The 21,367-nt window shown below is 41.9% G+C and overlaps 2 protein-coding genes across 2 annotated transcripts in view; both read right to left on the bottom strand.

Annotated features, from left to right (window-relative positions):
• The window catches only part of LOC146475637 (uncharacterized), a 105,483-nt gene that overhangs the window by 47,723 nt on the left and 36,393 nt on the right, over positions 1 to 21,367 (bottom strand). The gene's annotated exons all lie outside the window — the stretch shown is intronic.
• Positions 1,118 to 21,145, bottom strand: LOC146475640 (CUB and peptidase domain-containing protein 1-like). Its single transcript, XM_085116057.1, has 4 exons — positions 21,086 to 21,145; positions 20,311 to 20,581; positions 4,555 to 4,626; positions 1,118 to 1,317 (listed from the first exon to the last, which is right to left on the bottom strand). Exons 1-4 carry the CDS (start codon positions 21,143 to 21,145, stop codon positions 1,118 to 1,120), a joined length of 603 nt encoding a protein of 200 aa, XP_084972183.1.

A 21,367-nucleotide genomic window follows, 5' to 3' on the forward strand; every position in this document is an offset into this window, starting at 1 on the left:
TGATTAACTTTCTTCTTTCATCTTGTATAGCTTTGGTGTAGTCTCGTGATATATGAGACAGTGTAGGTAGTGGAGTTTTTAATCCTGCCTCTTTCAAACCAAACGCGGTCTCTGTCCTCCCGACAAACGAACCTAGCAATGATTGGTCTGCATCTATCTTCGGACATCTTTCCAACCCTGTGAACTGCATGGAATCGAATTTGAGAGGTGTCAACATCAAGGTATTTTTCGATGACATCGTAGATAAGAGCTTTACAGTCTTCCTCTTCTGTTTCAGGAATGTTGTTGAATCTTAAGTTCTCTCGTCTAGAATACTGCTCTAGGTTAATATTACGTTCAACTTCCTCCTTTAACTTTAACTCCAACTCAGCGGCCATTTTATGCAGTGATTCGACGTCAGTAGCATGCTTCTTCGATTCCTGTTTGACTTGCTCTTTTAAGGATTCAGCCTCACCTTGAGTAAATTCTATGCTATTTTCAAGTTTTTGGATCGAAGATTTCACCTCGTTTATGTCAGCTTTAAATTCATATCGTAGCTTGCCCAAGTCTGCATGTAACTTTGCTAGTCCGTCGGTGACTAATTTTTTCAAACAGTCAATTGAGTCCTTCAGTTCTTTGTTTAGGCAACTGCCATCTTCGCCAGTGGGCATACTTTCATCGCTTGTCGAAGAACTTGACCCGCGTTTTGATCTTTTTCTTCGCATTTAGCTTACTCCTCTTCCCAGCAGATCAAATGTCTAACTAGCAGGCTCCCGGTTAGCGGTTGTGTTGAGTATTAGGTGTAGAAATCCATATTTCTACCGGAGCGTTTTCAATGGCGTCCTGCCGCCATGACGCTAGGACCAGTCCCTGATTTGATTCTTAGCCGCAGATCAAGACAACAACAACAACAACAACAACAACAACAAAAACGAACAAACCAAGAACCAAACAACGAAACAGGCCAATGAGTCTAGAGATAAAAATGGCTACTTTTAGTGTAATGAGACTAACAAGTAACTTTGTTCTTTGGAATGTCTCAATAAAGCGTTTCGAGTAGTATACACCTTTCATCAATCACAACAAACAAGACAAAACAAGGGAATAATCAAAACTGGCCATTATCATGCAATGGAGGTTACGTAATGTATATACTGAACACTGACTCGATAGTCTTGTACCTGCAATATCGATGACTCTGAAGTCTAAAAGAGGAAAAGTATATCTTCATGGCCATCCCGTGTGGAATATAAACCCGGTAGACACAGTCCATGTTGTTTGGGTACCTGCTTGGATATCTGGGACTTGTCAGCACGTTGTTGACAACGGAACCACACCCTGTTGGATTGCGTAGACATTTAGTTTTCATGAGTAATTTCTTAGATACAGATTTTGCGCTAAAAGTTTACTGCCTCATTTTCAAATTGCTTTCTTATCAAGAACTGAAACCAAACTAAACAAACAGTGTAATTCTATCCGCGCGAAAATATTTGTTTAGATCAGTTGTTAACAAGCCTTACTATTATATTGCTTCATTGTTTTATGTCCTTTTTTTTACTTTATAAATACTTACCATTGACACGTTTAATCTCATTTTAGCGTTCATGACAATTTACCGATTTTAACTGTTAGCAATATATTTATGCTAAGCTTTGTATGTTAATCTCACTTGAAAATGACCTCGGAGAGGTCGAAACGTCATGTTTTTTTAGCGTTTACTTTTTTTTTCAAAACAAATTATTTTTAAATAACCATTAAATAAAAGTTAACGGGAAGAGAAAAACTGAGTGAAAGAACGTAAAAAAAAACCGTTTTAATTAAAAATGATTACTCTCCATTTCAGTACATTCCAAAAAATATTCACTACAAGTTCAACGTTTAGATATTAAACTCTGCCAAAATCAGCATAAAATAAAAGTATACATTAATTAGAGTATAGCTTTGTTCAGTGTAACTGCTTTATTAAGAGCGGCTGCCTGTAAGAATCGAGAACTGCATTTCAGCGACCACTTGGTCGAATTTCTTATATTTTGCCCGAAGATACCCTTGGATTAACTATTTTCGAAAATCATACTTTAAAGTTCCAAGGTATTTTATTTTTTGACTGAAATTGCAAGAGTTTGAAATGCGGCCTAGGTGCGGTCACGGGCCGATGAAAACCGCGAAAATTTAGGTCAAAGGACGAAGCCCCGTTCACGGTGTAAAATGACTCAATGAACTTGAAATTTTACACAAACCTTGACAAACCATCTCACAAGAAAATTAATACAATAAAAATTCCAAAATCACCGGTTGCTTTCTAAAGCATGCAGATTTGTGTTCGCTACTCAAAATGACATTGAAACTAATGCCTATTTTCATTAAAATAAAAGTGTTTCTGGTACGTAATTTTCTTTAAATTAAATTTCATATCTCGAAGAACGAAGAAAAGAACTTTATTTGATCCAAGTTTCAAGCTCTGATTCAAACTCTTTCCCACTCAAGGACGATCGATTATGCGTGCGATACTTGCGGCTCGCAATTCACGTCACGAATTATGAGATCAGAACCGATTCACAAACACTTGACATCTGGAGCCCGTGACTGTTTCCAAACATCACATATTGGTCCCTAAAACTAATCAGACTGACTGAAGACAGCCATTCAATGTTTTCCGATCCCAGATTTCTTTCCTATTCGGCTCTAAAATAATATATTTATTCCGGTCAATTGGCCTACGAAACATGTGCAACAAATTTGTCCCATGAACCTACAGTAGTTTAATGGCCTTCGCTCCCAATAGTCTCGCGTATCTCTGTGGTAGAGCATCCGAACTAGTAATCGGAAGGTCTTAGGTTTGACTCCTGATAGGAGCACTCGGAATTTATTTTTCCGGGTTTGCCTGTGTCATTACTGAATAATACATCATTCTCATTTGTTCACCAGGCTTAAAAAAGGATTGCATCACGTTTCATTTCATAACTTCAGAAAAGTAGCGAAATTAAGCGAAAACAAATCAGAAACATTAAAGAAAACAATAATTCTACCTAAAAACAAAAGTTATGTCAAGTGGAACTCCCACTTTCTGAGAATCTGTTGAAGATCTCCAAACATTTGTGAAGTTAGAATCGATTACCAGCTACTCTTCACGAAATGAGCCTACGCTCATCCTGGAAGAGACAGCTGGACGCGTGACCTTGGCGTTGTTAATTTCGACCTAAGAAAATCGTGTAGACCTGCCTGAAGTCTCCAATTTTCTTAGCTGCGAAGATGGATTTTGATGCCGTGAAACGGTCGAACTTTCAATCTTTAGTTGTCGTTATTTCGCCCTTGATGTCGCTGATATAAGATCGAGTCAAATTTTTGAAATCTGTAGGGGTCACCGCCGAATAAACCGAGCCAATAAACCTATTAGCAAATGCCACATCGCTAGCGTGCACAATGGAATAGAGAAGCTAATCTAAACAGCCCAGGATGATGAGAAAAGATCTTTGAGCACAGTAAAAATGGCTTAAAGACAGCGTTTAATACCAAACTGTGAACGCTTTCATCAATAAAGTGGACACACAGCGTGAGTCGCATAGGTCTGTCTGCTCCATTTCAACATATTGCTCCCGTTCTGTATAATTATTTGTAAGATTTAAACTGTTAACTGGCATCTTTGGTCTTGCCTTTGTGAAATAACGAGAAGCCTTTGTTGGCACAAGAATCCCACGGCACCATGTTTAAGCAATTATTCCGAAGCAAAAATACTCTTAATTTCACTCTTTACTACGCTCGCCTCGTCTGGGCATTGTTCAAGATGTTTGATATATATATATTTTTTTTTTGCAGTGATCTATCGTTGCACAAGAATCGTTCGACGTAAACGCTATTAAGCGGAATATTCAAAGCATTGGCTCTTCTTTTAGCGACATCCTTAACTTTGCCTTTTAAGCTAGTTCTCTTTCGACGATCACTTAATTTGCTCTGTACCACAAAGCAGACACCCGTGGAGGGTAGAACCCGCAGTCTTCATAGGCGTTTCATCACCTCTCTGGCTAGAAGAAACTATCTCAGCAATCGCCCGAAATATTACTTTCAATCTTCAGAGTTTTGGTGCCTTTCTCGCTTATGTTTGTTGATCTAATTTAGCATGGGATTGTCGTCGGATGTCATTTAAGGTGATTAGTTGAGCCGCATAAATTTAATTTTGAATTTACGTCACAGACATTGTCGGCTGCGCACGGGTCCCGCCGTCTCTTCTCGAGAAGGACAGAAAAAAAAGAGAAGAAAAAGAAATACAGTCACCTAGTTGTCAATGTAGTAGTAAAAGAATAGTAAATAGTGGTCTTCGTATTGTCCGTTGGTTTGTCCAAGGAAGTATTGTAATGTTTCTAGTTAAGAAGTGTGTTTCAAACCGCATTAATGGAGAACCTGTTTTTCATCGAAATGGTACATTTTTAAACTGAACTTTAATTGCTGTTTCTCTTAAATCTTCAATAAAATATCGTCGCGCAGTTTGTATGTGAAAGCTGTGGACAAATGAAACGTTACATTTTGAAAACCTACATTTAGTAATATATACTTCAAAACATTCAGGTGATATATCATTACCTGTAGTTTGACTCGGTGTCGGGAACGCTGATCTGTTTGTGGTTGGTGGTTTTGTCCATGGTGTCAAAGTAGCTGTTAAGAATCAAGTTAGAAAGACTATAAGCAGAGACATCTTGTAAACCAGTTTGTTAAGGTGGTGTACTTAAAACCTTATCCATGATACCTGTCAGAAAACCGCCTGTATTTTATTGCAGATTAAAGCAACTTTTGGAGAATCTGTTGAGGACCTCCAAACATTTGTGACCCGAGGGAGCGACGGAAATGGAGCCCACATTTTTGCACAAATACATTAATTTAAATATATGAAACATATATTTGAACCGCGGGTGAAAGATTCAATAGAAGAAAGATCCTCCCAGTTTTTAACGCAACCAAAGCAGTTGCAAAAATAAATATCTATGTTTCATATATTCATATTAATTTATTCACGTTTCATGGGTATATCACGAACTCACAATTTGACCAGCTCCTAGTTTGCTTAATAGCTCAGCTGGTAGAGAACTGCGCCGGCATCGTAGAGGTCATGGGTTCAAATCATGTTCAAGCCTAAATTTTTCATGCTTTCTTTTCGCAACTGCATAGGTTGCTTAAATAACTGCGAGAATCTTTTTTTCTATTTAGGCAATACTTTAAGTTATATTAAGTAATGTTACTGCTAACATTTACGCCAGTACTGTTATGTAATATTGTAAGTAAGCTTATTGTACGAAAACTAGATTAAGTGTTATAGTGTAGTTTTGTTTAAATATTGTATATGACACCTCGTAAATAAAAGTATAAAAAAGTGTCGGGCTAGCTCTTGAACGCGTCTTCATCACCTTTTAGGTCTGAATTCCGTTTCGACTACAGATTCAGGCGCAAACTGTCCCCCAAATTGCCCATGTAGAAAATAGTTTGGTGTTAACGGAACATCATCTGCAGGATTCGCTGATAGATATGTTAAAGGTTGTGAGTATATCAGGGCGTCTGCACCAGTGAACGCCGTTATCAGTTCTTTGTCCATCACAGCAGCGTTCCCAAAAATCCCGTATGCAAGGTATTGGATACCCGCCAATGGCAATATAATACGTAGAATCTGTTAGTTATCCATTAACTGTGCCCCTGAACATCAGCGATAGTTTCGTTATCTGCTACATCACTGTTAGCTCGCCTTCGATCTAGAATGTGCCTTTGTTTTTTAACGCCATGCCTAAGCACTCTGGGAAAAAATATTCTCCTACAAAAAAATGACACCTCTTGGTTGATTTAATTTTGCCATGAACATAACCTCCTTGAAAGTCTCATGGAAGTTTTGGCTGAGCACCACATCACCTCGGAATCTGTTCTTACTGGACTTACCAAGCAGGATTTTGCGGACATGAAGCTTGTTGTTGGGCAAAAAATTATTTTATGCCGAGTTATCGCTACTCTCCTGTAGTAGCCACCCTCCACTGTCTCCATGACCACCCCGGTTTCCCCAGTGGTTTCTCCTTTGACGGAGGTCTTGCATCCTTCGTCGCTTCCTCCCTTTAAGCTGGACGACAAGCTCGCCAAGTTTTGTGATTGAAAGGCAGCCGCTCTGTCGTATACATATGCATAGTTAGACCAATCGACTGAATAAGCAACTACAACAATGGTCTCGAGTTCTTCAAATGGCTCTACTCAGTCAGAAGGTAAGCCACTGTCACCTTCCAATCTTATATTTGACCCTGATGGGAAGCATCTTAAACCTCTACAGCTGACTTTTGCGCAATTAATGCTAGGAAACTTTAAGATCCTTGAGTCTATTATGTCCAACAATCCCTCGGAGGCCATGGATTACATCTGTTACCTATTCTTTTTGGCCATTAAGGGAACTAGATTTCTAACCCGTGCCATCCTAGCCTTTGATCAAGATTACCGTGCCACCAAATCACGGGACAACTTTAGCTGGGGAAGTAACGTAGACGACCTTAAATTAGTGTCCAGTATTTCGCTGCAGCAGTCACGTTACGCCCAACGCCATCTTCCCCCTCCTTCGCTAACGATGGTCGCATTTCTATGAGCAAGGAGTTTTTTTTCCGTTGGAATTTTAGTCCTAACGGTTGCCCTAACACGCAGTGTTGTCGGTTCAAGCACATTTGCATTCATTGTTCACAACCCAACAAAGGCAAAGCTTGCACCGGCGTCGCTGGCTCTAGCAAAAAATCGGACAAATGACTTCCTATATGCACCGTTAATGAACATAATTCTTTTCCGCTTGAAGACGCCGCTTCTGCTAACTTATCTCCGCTTGCGGATTGCCCTTTAAAATTCCACGCTTGGGTAAAGGAACTTTTGCATGATCCGGACAGAAAATTTATTCTTGATGGCCTTCGAAATGGTTTCAAGCTTATTACAGAATCCGACCCCTCTCGTGTTGATGGCTACGATAACTATAATTATGCTAGTGCTACTTGTTTTGAGTCTAAACCTGATGTGGACGACATATTTCTCAAAGAAGTAGATTTCGGTTGCATTTCCCGAGTTTCTACCAAACCCCGGTGCATTCATTCTATTGGCCGTGTTCCTAAAAGGGACTCGGGCAAATCTCGCCCCATCATGGGCTGCAGCGGCCCTCATGGTTTTTCTCTGTATGATCAGATTAAACGGGACTTGGAGTCTTTTTGGATGAATTCCATTGACACTGCGGTATGTTTGGAGAACTAGACCATTCTCGCTATGAGTATTTTGTGGATAACCACCTATGTTTTGGTCTTTCGTGTGCTCCGGCCATTTTTAATCGTCTCTCAAATGCTACTGTTCGCATGATGTCTCGACGTGGTTTCAAAGCTATTGTCAATTATTACGTGGGATGCCCTAAAGGGCATACCGTGTCTAAAAACCGGTAGATTTCTTTTCTTCGTCGTAGTCACAAATCTGCACATTAGTTTATTTATTAAACTATGCCCTAGTAGTAGGGATGTATTGCTCTGATTGTTTTCAACAAAAACAGGTCAATCAAAATCCATGCTTGTCGCGTATACGCGAGGGAGGGGACCCACTCACCCTTACCTGTGTGACTTCAAAGCATCATTTGATTTATTCATTAAAGCTGGAATAAATTTGTGGCGGCCATCTTGTTAACATGTTGTGGACTCAAGTGGAAAACGGAAAATTAACCATTTTGAAGAAATCGAAGAAATTTTGAAAAAATCTAAATAGAAAGAATAACTTCTCAGAAGCACTCGAAATTCAAAACGGTGGAAACTGGAGAGTTCCTGGCAAAGGAATCGTGCTTTGTTTGACAGTTTTAGAACCAAAATGCGCGAAGAAAAGGTCACTGATAAGCATGACGTTATGAGAAAGTCATTTTCGGTATGATTTCAAATAACACAACGATAAAATATCACGCAGGAATGGAATTTTTGGTACAAAGATAACAGGCGTGACACAAGGGAAACAACATAACGCTATCTTTGTGACTCAAACTTTTCCATTAGCTAGGATAGTTTTATAAATCTGCGAGGCACACAATGGGAATCAATGAGGCCACATTAAGCATCACGCGTAAATGCCAGTATGGGCATCTTGTTTAGACAAATTTCTTATCATCGGCTGCGCCCACGCCGAGTATCAAAACGGTCTCGCCACTGTTATCAGCCTATTACATTTCCTTGGGCTTAACATCAGTTAGAAAAAGTTGTTTCTCCGACACAGCGGGTGACGTTCCTAGGAATCGAACTAGATTATTCACATATGTCTATTCGCCTTCCGGGTGGCATGTTGACTCTCCTCAACGCTCTCATTTCGTCTTTTTCCGATAAAGTCTCTGCAAGCAAGTGTCAACTTCAATCTCTCGCTAGCCTGAGTATCAGGCCTTCCTTAGGGAAGGGGGGAAGGGGTGGGGGAGGGGAAGGGGGAGAAGAGGAGAGGAAGGCCTGATACAGAACCTTTCTTATGTCTGTGTCGAACGTCCAAATTTCGTACGTTGGCGCTGATTAGACGAGACATGAAAGGTCACGTCACACCGCCGGAAACAAAAATTATCAAGAGTGCGAGCATTATTTTGTTAGGAACCATCTTTTTTTTTTGGGAGGGGGGAACCATCTTGAATTTCGAAAGGCTGTGATAGCGAAAAAACGTTTTTAGCTCAGTCGAGTTGACTTGTACAGGTTCAAAACCAAATCCAAGGAAGCATTTAAAGAAGCTCCGAAGATCTTTCCTGGTATTGAACTAAAAAAAGAACAAGAATCGTGTCTTAGTTTTTTAAAAAGGTGTTGACGGGTCAACACGACCCCTGTACAGTTCGTACGTTGTATTTAGTTTTAACTAGAATGTCTTTGAGAGACTTCTACACGCATATGTCCCGGTTCAATTTCGGTCTTTCCACCAATTTAGCTTCTTGTAGGTTTGCAGTGGCTTAACATGATGATTTGGAGTATTTGCATGATAGACTAAACCATGCAGCTGTAGCATGTATTGTATGATTACATGTAAATGCCATTTCTGGGTTATGAGTGCTGCATTTATCGCCTGTTGAGCAACCGTCGTTCTTATACCCGTTGAGGCATTTTATTTGGGTTTGGTTTGGCTTCTTTTAGTGCGTCCGGTGACAGTACAGCCTCTCTAGTTAGGATTTGAACTGTGCAATAATCTTTATCCGGCCGCCTATTTGTTTTCGTAGCTGAAATCTTGTGTGTCTTATCACGGCTATTTGTCTTTTGATTAGTTATGGCTGCGTTTTTGTCATCACTTCTTGCCGTCCTGAACTGTGAGATTTGTATTTTCCTCCTGTAATAAAACTGTATCTAGTCGCGAATTCTGCTCAGTGGTGCTCAACAGAAAATATTCTGTTTGGAGAGTGCGTCGCAATGGAGCTGTGTGTGTAACTTCAGTTCATATCACTCACAGCGGTCATCGCTGACATGACAGTTGCGTGACCGGAAGTTATTTTGATTGGCTACTATTTGCGGCAAAGTCTCATGCTCATCCAGGGGGCCAAATACTCGTCTCAATGCTTTCCTGTCAGACTTTTCTTCTCTTTTCCTCTTCCTTTCTTCCCCCTCTCCCCTCCTCCCCACAAAAAGCCTGATACTCGGGGTATTCACTCGCAGGCTCGTTGAACTTTGCGTGTCACGTTGTCCACGGTGGCCGAACATTTCTCAGGCGTGTTATTGATTGCATCACTAAACTTCGTCATTCCTCATCTCGTTACCCCCTTGACTCTCAGTTTCGTGCCGACATTTTGTGGTAGAAACAATTTCTTGTAACCTTCAACGGTCGTAGTATGACGCTAGACTCTCGACGGCCTATTTTCTTCCAGACTGATGCTTCCTTTTACGGTTTTGGGGCCTTATGCTCTAACGACTGGTTTGCTGGATCGTGGGAAGCTTGCCCTGAAGCTGATCATATGTTGCTGCAAAATCCGCACTGGATTACTGCCTGTCAGGCAATTGACCCTTCGCTTCGTTCAAATATAAACTATTTGGAGCTTTTCCCCATTCTTCTCGTGGCCTGTTGCTGGGACCCCAAGTGGGTTAACAAACGCGTCTGCATTGAAACTGATGATACCCAAGCCATGTCCTTTAACAACAACGGCACGTGCAAAAAACCCATCGCTATGACCTGGTTGCATGAATTCTTCTGGCAAATCATTCGATATAATTTCCACCTTCCCTCTGATCACCTACCAGGCAAATTTAATCACGCCGCTGACCGATTAAGTCGCTTACTACAAAACTCTGTGCTTTCACATGCTCTTTTAGCAGACTTGTTTTTTTTTTCTTTTTCAGGATATCTCTCGGAGCTGGATCGCGGAGCCAAGTTTGTCTCCGCAGCTGCCTTTGCGTCCTCCACCTTAAGTACTCGCCATTTTCAGTGGCGTGTTTATCTGCGCTTCTGTTCAAGATTTGGTCTGGTTCCTATTCCAGCCGCCCATGGCACCGTTATTCGTTTACTCATCCAATTGTCTACATCCTGCAAGTACTCTATTATATTTAACAATCTCTCCGCCATTGATGTCCTTCACAGGCATTTTGGCTACAATGTTGCGTTCCACGATGTCTTTACTATCAAACTCATCATTCGCGGTTTTCGAGGCGTTCTGGGTGACCCCCAAGAATAAAAATTACCGATTACTCCTTAAATCCTTTCACGCCTTCGTCCACTGCTCATCACCAGTGAGGACTCTGGATTCTGGGCGGCTAGGCTTATCACCTTTCATTCATTTTTTCGCAAGTCCAATTTGGTCCCTAAGACTGTTACTGGTTACGATCCTTCGAAAACCCTGTCTCGCCAGGACATTCTATTTCACCTTTGGGGTTTGGTCATCTTTGTTCGTTGGTCTAAGACCATTCAGTTCAAGGAACGTAAACTTCTCATCCCTGTTGTTCGCCTTCCTCCTAGTCGTCTGCTTTGCCCCGTGCAAGCCTACGAGCGCCATGTCCGCCTGTTCCCGGCCCTACCCTCCTCCCCCGCCTTTTTGAACTCCAAGGGAGCTCTTACTAGCCCAATAACGCACACCGTCCTCACCAACAAATTACAACACATTCTCTGTTCCGCCGGCCTGAGGCCCACTCAATACCCTGACCACAGCTTTCGTCGTAGAGGGGCAACATATGTGTTCTGTTGTGACGTCCCCATTGAGCTTATCAGTCTACAAGGCGCCTGGGCTTCCAATGCTGTCCTTTTCTACATCGCACAACCTTTACCGCGGTGCATCTCCATGACTCATTTGCTCGCAAAAAACATTGTTTCACTGTCTCCATAATTCCTCCCCTGACATTTTCTTTTCATTCCTTTTTATTCTTATTTTGTTCTCTTTTTCCCCCCTTTGTTGTCTGTTGGTTTTGGCGGGGTGCATCGGGGGAGAATGGCCTCGGCTTTGCCCCCTCCCCTTGATACGGCTTTGCTTGTTCCGGCAAACAATAAAGATTATATTGTCATATATATGTGTGTGGTTGTCGCTTTCTTTGTTCCTAGGATTCTACAGCTCGTTTGGACGCTTTTATCGTGGACCTGGGTGCACCGGCGGTAAATACTCAGCATTCTCAAGACGACCAGCAGATCTCATCAATCCATCTTTATCATTTATTGGGTTCAGGGCGAGTAACTTGCCACCACCCGGAAGTGCTTTTCCTCTTGTTCGGACTTCAAATTATTCCAACATAAACACAAAACTTCCTCACATATTCTGACTCCAGATAGTTCCACAATAACACAAGATTTCAGCTTTGTCCTTTGATTTATTCGCGTCAACAGCAACAACAACTAGCAAATTCAATCCCGTTCGCGCACGTGTTTTGACATCCCAGAATCCTCTACTTTCCTAGGCTTAGAACATTACATCTCTTGCTAATTTCAACACTGTTGTCAAATATGTAGAATCTTCGAACAACAAAAACTGACATGCGGGTTCCTAAACGTTTCCTACACTGGAATGTTCGCGAAAACATAAGAACAAAATACTACAAAACCTGTCATTTCTTTTTCATTTCCACTATCAGCTTTGGACATCCTCCACTTCGCAACTTGCGGTAGCAAGTTGTGACTCCATCCATATCAGTCTTCATAACGGCGTGGACGAACAGTCTGTCTTCCTCTCCGAGTTCTCTGCGGAAGGGTAACTTCACATTCAACTTCCTCTTCGTCGTTGTCCATCATCTTAACCTCGTTGTCTGGCATCGCACTATCTTTATCAGAATTGTCTGGAGAACTTGTAATGGGCGGGGGATTGTTTGCCTCAGCACAGAGTTCCAATTCATAGAACTTACGAATTGGACGTCTCAATAGACCAGACGTCACCTGAACAACAGCTGCACGGCTTCTTCCACAACGACCACGAATCAGCTGTCTAACAACACCCATCTTCCAATTAAGGCGTTTCTCTCTGTCATCGGCCACAAGAACAATTTCTCCCTCTTTTAAAGGATTTGGCACAGTCTTCCAGGCTTCCCCTTGGGAATCCAGTATTTGATGCAAAGATTTTTTCCTTCCAAAGGTCATTTATAGAAGACAGCCTCTTTTTTTCTCCGTTGAAATTCGTCAGAGTGGTTTAGTTCTCTTTCTTTTTCTTCTTTGATGTCTCCTCGGGATGCTGTGGACTGAAAGGGATAAGAACGCCACCACCAGGGTCGGCCAACTCCCACAGATAGGTAATAGGTTAGAGGTTAACGACTTTCTCCAACTCAGTAAGGACGGTCTCCAATTCCTCCCAGGAAAGCACAGCATGGCCCAACGTGCGACGTAAATTAAAAGGCCTTTGACAACGCCCACTAACCTTTCCCAGGCTCCTCCCCACCAAGGTGCTCTTTCGACCACAAACTGCCACTTTATGTCGAGATTTTTTCTCTCTCACCCACTTGGCTGCAACTACAAAGTTTGTTCCGTGATCACTTATGCACAGCTGCGGGACACCTCGCCTGTTCATAAATCTCTGCAGGGCCTGAATAAACACTTCTACAGACAACGATGTCACAAGCTCCAAATGGATGGCTCTAACGGACATGCGCGTAAACACTACGAACCAGACCTTACTGTCTTTTAGGTAAAGGGGTCCTCCTAAGTCCATGCCTGTTGCTTCAAAAGGACGCCTACAAGTCACTCGAGATTGGGGGTATGGCGGCGTCTGTTCGGATGCAGGACCAGACGAGAACCCGCTGCACTTTCTGCACTTCGGTAAAACGGATGAAACCGACTTCTTTGAACGCAGAATCCAAACACCTTGGCGTCGCAGTTTTGAAATAACCATTGCAGTACCAGCGTGTTGCATTTGTTCATGAACATGAAGCACTAACTGGTCGACAACACCACACTTCTTCACAAGGACTGGATGAAGCTCGTCAAACGTCGCTTCCACTTGTTGCAAACGGCCCCCCATCCTGATCAAACCACCTTCTAAAAACGGATGTAGGGACATCAAACTAGACTGGCGATGAACTGGTTGGCCAATTTCTAATGCTTTCAATTCTTCCCAGAAAAAAATTTCCTTTGTACTTGTTCCAGGATGAATGTCTTGGCAGTTTGCAACTCCTTAATGGACAGCAGAGTTTGAGTGTTTTCAACAGACGTGCGCCAACGCAGTATCCATGCTACACTCCTCAAGGTTCGAAGATACCTTCCCGTTCTAGGAGGGTCAACGAAGTCCTCCAGATACTCCGGTTCTTGACTATCAGCTAAACCCAATCATAGCCAATGTAACATCTGTCTCATTCATTCGATGTTTCGGCCATTCTGTTTCAGGTTCTTTCAGCTAGTGAGGACCATTCCACCAAATCTTGGAGGTTGATAACTGGGCTACTGTCGTCCCTCGAGTGGGTAAATCAGCAGGGTTTTCGTTTGTGGGGACCCAAGACCATACTCCACCGACAGTAGCTATCTCCTCCACGCGGGTGGTCACAAACACTCCACCCACACGCGGTCCCTGATTGATCCATGCGAGAGCAACACTAGAATCGGTCCAAAGGAATTCGTCATCAAACTTTAGAATGCCGCGGTATTCTTGTCTCAGGGAATTCAGAAGCCTAACTCCAAGTAACGCACCAAGGAGCTCAAGACGAGGTATTGTGTCTCCACTTGGTGGTGCAAGTCGGCACTTCGAAGCAACAAGATTCACTGTTACTTTTCGTTTTGTATCTTTAATACGAAGGTAGGCTGCTTGAGGATAGGCTCTGAATGAGGCATCAGTAAAAACGTAAGGCGACAGTCTCATGTACTCTTGCTGAGAAGGTGTTACTCCCAGTCATCGGTTGACTCTAAGAAGATTTCCACCGGAACACCCTTTCAAGACTTCCTCAACACGCCATCGGAAATCCTGGTTGACTTCTTCATCCCACCCGAGCTTCTCTTTCCAGCAGTCCTGGACAACAATCTTTAATGGAGTAACTACTGGACTCACAAGTCCACATGGGTCATAAATCTTGGACAAACAAGACAGTACTTCCCTCTTTGCTAGCTTCTTAGGCACAGTAACATCCAGATCAACAAGTGGTAAAAGTTCATCAGATTTCAAGTCCCAGCTAACCCCAAGAACCTTGTGAATTTGTTGCACTTGACCATCTGAAAACTCACGGAGCAGATCCTCATCATTGGACCGGAATTTCCGCAGGTTGAAGCCACCATCTTTAAATACGCGGATTGCCTCTTGCCAAAACTCTCTTGCTTTCTCAGTGTTCTCTACAGATTTCACCGGATCATCCATGTAGAGGTTGCGAAGAAGTTGGGAGGCCATCTCTGATTTGCTTATGGACCCCTCCAAATGGTGCTTTAGGACAACCTGCAGCAGAAATGGTGGTGATTTGGCACCGACGAACACCTTTTTGTATCTGTACACATCTATTTCTCCTTGGGGATTTAGCCATAAGAAACAAGCAAACGTCCCGATCTTCCTCATGAAGGGACAACTGTAAAAAGGCCTTCTCAAGATCGCCTACAATGCCGACCTTGCCAATTCGGAATCGGAGAAGAATGCCCCACAATAACGGTAAAAGGTTTGGTCCTTTCTCAAGGGCATCATTTAGAGAAAGGCCTTCCTTAGACTCGGCTGAGGCGTCATGTACTATACGCAGTTTGGTTGTCTCCCGATCCATTATTACAACGCCTCGATGTGGACGATATGACTGGGGAACACAGTCTTTTGGCAGCAACTCGATGTGACCCTCTTCAAGGAGAGACTTCAACTGACGGTCATATGCTGTGTACTTCTCTTTTGTCATCCTTCTTACCATTCGGCGAAGCCTTGTTTCACTAAGGGTCTTGTTAAGAGCTAAGTTCTTTAGAGCTTGATGTTTCCAGGGCCACGACACAACATACTTGCCCAATTCATCGCGTTGAATGGCGTTCTTCACTTTCAGTTCAAGGTCATGTTCCAACATCTCATCACTTGTTACACCAAGGTGGTCCAAAGTCTAGAAGTCCTTTAGTTTTTCATGAACTGAGGCTCGGAAGGCGTGGGCATGAGCCCTGGCTACCACTCCAGTGACTGGGTTAGCTCCACTTCCACCATGAAGAATCCACCCAAAAATTGTCGGCGTTCCCTTGAGACCATTTCTCAATTTTAACGTCATACCTTAGACGATAGTGTCATAGCAATCTTCTCCAAACACAATACCAATATGGTCTGATCCAGAGCCAGCGATAGCAGCGAGGACTGGACAACCACCAACAACCTCTTGAAGAGCTTGATAGGACTGAGATGCCACCCTCTCGTAGACAACAGACAAATTGTTCATTACTACAGCTTGAAATGAGAAGGTATTTGTTAGGTTCACTCCTCGTGCAGTCATCTCTCCAAAACAGCAAATTCTCCGTCCAGCACATCTCCAAGCGTCTCAATCCGCCAGATTGCCAGACATTACATATGGCGCTGCAAAACCAGTAACAAGGTCCGTCAGCTAAATATGTTTTTGGCGGTCCTCAAGCCCCAATTTAAAATTGAATCCTACAAACAAGCTCCTACCTCGAAGAAGTGGGATCCTTTAGTGCCCCTCTTCAATAATTATTGTTAGTTTCTATGACAAGCGGTTAACAAATTAGTATGCTTTTCCCAATTGTCCTCCTTGCTTTTGAGAAGCTATTGTTTTTACAGCATTCATTAATTTTCTTCTAATTTCGTTCTAAAAATGTCCCAAACTTCTGGCCAATCCAACACATCGCCCAAGAATTTTCTGAGATCGGTCTTTGGTAGTTTCATTTTGTGCGTACATGACGTATTCTTCGGTTTTGGTGTAGTGGGCTGGACTATCTCGCCAAAATTTTGCTTTTGTCTATCCTTCAACCACAATTTCGCATCATGAATACGTTCCCTTACCCGGTCAAACCATGGTCCTTGAGTGTCCACTTCAGCTCGTACTTGATCATCGTCGCTCATCAATTTCTCGATCTCCATCTGCAAATCCTCGGCTTTCTGCAGTCGCGTAATAATCGAATCGAGCATTTCTTCAACTCTAGAGACCTCAGGTGAGTCGCATTCTATCATGTCACGAACAGCGTCAAAATCCCTTGTCATCCACCCTCTTAATCCAGTGCGAGGTTTTTTTCAGTTGGTCGATTTGTTTCGTCTTTATTTTTCAATCGACAAAATGGCGAACACAAGTAAACAACATTTGTAGTGAACGGTCAAATTACGGTCGGGTCACGTCAGCGGTCACCATGTTCGGACTCCAAATTATTCCAACATAAACAAAAAACTTCATCACATATTCTGACTTTAGATAGTTCCACAATAACACAAGATTCCAGCTTTCTCCTTTGATCTATTCGCCTCAACAGCAACAACAACTAGTGAATTCTATCTCGTTCGCGCACGTGTTTTGACATCCCAGAATCCTCTACTTTCCTAGGCTTAGAATATTACATCACTTGCTAATTTCAACACTGTTGTCAAATATGTAGAAACGTCGAACAGCAAAAACCGACACGCGGGTTCCTAAACGTTTCCTACACTGGAATGTTCGTGAAAAATACTAGATAATACACAACAAAATACTAGAAAACCTATCATTTCTTTAAATCTAAAATATTCCACTATCAGCTTTCGACACCTCTTGTCAACGCTGAGTACTCTTCTCCAAATGATTCTGCATGTGGGAATTATGGCGCCCTCAATCTCGTTCGCAGTCCGCTTACTTGTAATAGGTTTATCTCGAGGTAACTGACAATTGTTTACGAAGCGATATACCCAAGCTAGTGTTCTGATCCAGTCTAATACAGGTAGAAAAGATTTCCACATCACGCAACCACACAGCTTTGTTTTGGATAGCCAGCATCGTTGTCCCTCTAATGCTGCTGTCAGTGTGTAGGCCAGCCTGTTAATTCCGTGACGACTTTCGTTGCATGCTGTTTCACTTACATGTGATTCGATTTACTGCCCATTCTGATTTTTTTCCTTCTTCAAATACAAAGATCCTTAACACCAGGTGTCCTTGCTAGCTACCTCTTCTAGTGGTAAGCCTAATAATCAGCTTGATTCTAGTCAGTGGACACACCATTACACCGGTGAGGACTTTTGTGAGACTGTATTTCTCCAATTCTGTTTAAAATAAATGGCTCAAACGTCCTACTAGGGCGATGTATCTACCATAACACTTTCATGTTGTCTGACCAAAACGTGATTTCGCGAGTTTCATTCTCCGATGATTTTGATATCGATACACTTAGTCTTAATCCTAGAATTGCCCCCAACAGCTCTAAACGAGGGATACTTGCGGATCTAACGGGTGCAACTATTGACTTGAAAGCTACAAGGCGAATCGAAACAGCTCCATCACTGTGCTCATATCTTTAATACACTACCGTTTCATTTTCATTTGGTGAGTCATCTACGAATGTGTGCAGTCTCGTGGACTTTACATCCCAGTCTACCGGCTTAAGACATCATGGCATTTTAATGTTCTCTAAATGATCTAATTTATTGAACCACTGCCTAGCCTTCCCCTCCTGTTTTATCTAACTGTCCCTGTGTTGATGCCCGTGGTCTAAATGTTTTGAAGGGTCAAAAAGTGTGGCAATTCTTCCCAGGAAACTGCGTGTTGTTACGTCTAGCCGTCTCCAGGTGGATGCACTCTGAAGGCGAACATCTTTTTTCTCTCCCTCTACCAACAGTACTCTGAGCGTCCTTGCTGAAAACTACTCGACTAAATTCATATTCATCTGGTCTTTTGGTTTCTTTGAGCGCCCTTCATAAAACTTGATTATACTGCGTGTCTTCTGAGAGGAGATACACCTTTGCTATGTCACCACTAACGCTATTGCTTGCTTTTGGAACCGTAGCAAAACGCTGAAAAGCTCTCGTTCCAACTTAGGTCCCTGGTGTATGACATCGCTCAAAGAGATCCACTCGCACTTGGCTGACGTTTTTGTCGTTGATTTGTCAGGCCTTATAACAGGAAAGTGTCGTAGTTAACAGGACACAATTTTTTTTTTTTTTTTTTGGGGGGGGGGGGGGGATCTTCCATACGCAACCTTTAATTCTTCTGGCTCTTTGAGAAAGCGTTTCTCCATACTAATCAAGCGTCTCAGGGTTGTCTCGAGGTTGTCCGGTGACACTAACCGGTAACGTTTCAAAGGGATTACGACTTTGTAGCACCCGCTCTCAAATTTTATTGATCGCTTAAGTTTCTCGAGCACGAATTTCTCATTTGGAGGTAAAGTCTCGATGCTATGACTCAGCACTTCTATCTGCAAGAAATATTGAAGTTTGCAATCTAGTTGCTGCTCTTATCGCCAGCGCGTATAAAATAAGTGTGAGCGAAACTTGTTCGATAGCCTCCGTGAGAGGTACTATTTGGATGGCCGATACATGTCCATCTGAGGGCCGTTAACCATGCAACTGTTTTTCCTGGCTTTTCTCTAACATCCCTCACTAATTGACACCGATGACGATGCCGACGATAGCGCGTGGTCCAAGGTAAAGTAATACCTTTTAGATGCTCCCACATCTTCGCGTATTTAGCCCAGCAGGATACTCTCATGTTCCCTACAACGCTTTCTGCGGTAAAAGCTGCTATCTTTACATGTATCTTACCATCTAAGCTTCAATATTTAGTTCGAAGATTTTTGTCTCGAGGCTGTTGGTCTGAACATTTAGCACGTAAACGGTTTCTCTTTTTTTTCTCCCCTTGATTGCTTAGTTTGTTGTTGTTGTTGTTGTTGTTGTTGTTGTTTTCTTTTTTTGGTTTTCTTTTTTTTTTTTTATTCCAGTCAAATACTTGAGAAAACTTATAGCGAAGATAAGAGGATGTCTTCTTCATGAAAAGTTGTACAACGGAAAAGCTTCGACGCAACCTAGATCCCAAAAGTAAGTAAAAAAAAAAACAATTATAGTGATGAGAAAAAGAAAACTCAAGTAGAGAGTGAACAGGGCTTCTGGTTCGAGCAACCTTCAACTTCACAGATGGAAGATGAGTCTCTGCAGATATTTCCTGTGTTGTTTTCCATTGGTCAGCAGTGTGACCCCATTGACAATTCCTGTAATGGTGTGCAAAAACTGTGCAAATCTTTGGAGGCGGCAAACTCAGGGCTTATTTCTACGAGTATTCCTTCCATTCTAATGACTATAATAGGGTTGATACATTTTCCAGATTTGAACGAAATTTGGCCAAAATGTTCGTCACACACTAATGCACCAAAGTGCTTCAGGCTCTTGCGAAAATCGAAAAAGCGTTCTTGCGTCGTCCTAGCGCGTGAGACTCGTTGAAAGATATTCAATAATCAAACTTTACAATAGAATTTCTCATAACCCAATGGGAAAATCGGAAAATCCTGGCAAGCTTTGTTAGCCCGTTATCTCCTGAAGAATATAGTCTAGCTTGTTGGGGTATCTGTATTAATGTGGGAGCTGGTAATTAATGCAGCCAAAGCACACACTGACAGTTCTGGGTTTAAGTGCTTTGAATGCCTACAAAACCGAAAGGGTTATTTTCAGATTTTACAGCTTATTAGCTTAACAATAATATATTGTAAACGTTTTTTAAAGTTTCTATAAAAGTAGCCCGTGTACGTTTGGAATAAAACCTCAACGAATGTCCTCAAAATTTCACAGCCGCCTTTAAACCTTCGTTTTTCGGGCAACTGTGCATTTTTCGTACATTCTTTCGCCTCGGACAATATCGTCTGATAAGGTAGCCACCTAAGGGGTGTATTTGCTAAATAACCGTGCGCTTAATTTAGTACCACTTGCGATTTTTCTTTGTCCAATAGTAACGCGTTGATTATAATCAGTGAATTATAAGTTATCATAGCCAACAATCCCTGAATAGCAAATTGACACTTAGTTTCGAGAGTATTTCGATAAAATTTCGTCCGACTCTTTCTACTTACCAGGAGGAACAAATGAGAAATCTAACTTGTATCCTCTACGCTTGACACGGCCGTTCGAGTGAAAGGTTATTACAGCATAGCGTCCAGTGAAACTGATGTTCAATCCAGACTTCACCCCACAGTATGTACCTACGGTATAGTTGTTATCATTGGAAATCCTCAAGTAGTCATACCTGCAAACAAGGAAGACGTATTTGTTTAGTTCATTTATGATGAGATAACATAAGCTTAAATGACATGAGCTAACACAGCTTGATAAGGTAAGATGTGACTAAGTTACACGCATTATTATATGATTACTGAGTAAAAGGCCAATATCTATCAAATAACAGCACATACATTAAAGTAGGGCAAGCATTACAAAAACTTACATTTAAACCATATAATGACTACTCGACAAGATAACAAGATAAACGCTAAAGTAACCCATGGCCTAATAATAAATGATGCAAATACAACGACATAGACAAACAAACCTTATAAACAGCTTACATATCAATTTGTCCAGAAAAATAAGCAAAGGTTCCAAAACTATCTATAATCAGGCCAGCATGAAGTACAGACAGGCGCGAAGAGTAGAAAATCAGATCAAATACATGCAAAACTAGTTTATCACAGGTGTGTTATGACAGTAAATGACAAGGCAGTCTACTTATTGATTTGATTCTTAGCCGCAAATCAAAACAACAATAACGAACAAACAAAGAACCAAACAACGAAGCAGGTCAATGAGTCTAGAGATAAAAATGGCTACTTTTAGTGTAATGAGACTAACAAGTAACTTTGTTCTTTGGAATGTCTCAATAAAGCGTTTCGAGTAGTATACACCTTTCATCGATCACAACAAACAAGACAAAACAAGGGAATAATCAAAACTGGCCATTATCATGCAATGGAGGTTACGTAATGTATATACTGAACACTGACTCGATAGTCTTGTACCTGCAATATCGATGACTCTGAAGTCTAAAAGAGGAAAAGTAAATCTTCATGGCCATCCGGTGTGGAATATAAACCCGGTAGACACAGTCCATGTTGTTTGGGTACCTGCTTGGAT

The sequence above is a fragment of the Pavona decussata genome, unplaced genomic scaffold (genome assembly GCF_977016875.1).
Source record: "Pavona decussata unplaced genomic scaffold, jaPavDecu1.1 SCAFFOLD_84, whole genome shotgun sequence".
In the NCBI taxonomy this organism is placed as follows: Eukaryota; Metazoa; Cnidaria; class Anthozoa; order Scleractinia; family Agariciidae; genus Pavona; species Pavona decussata.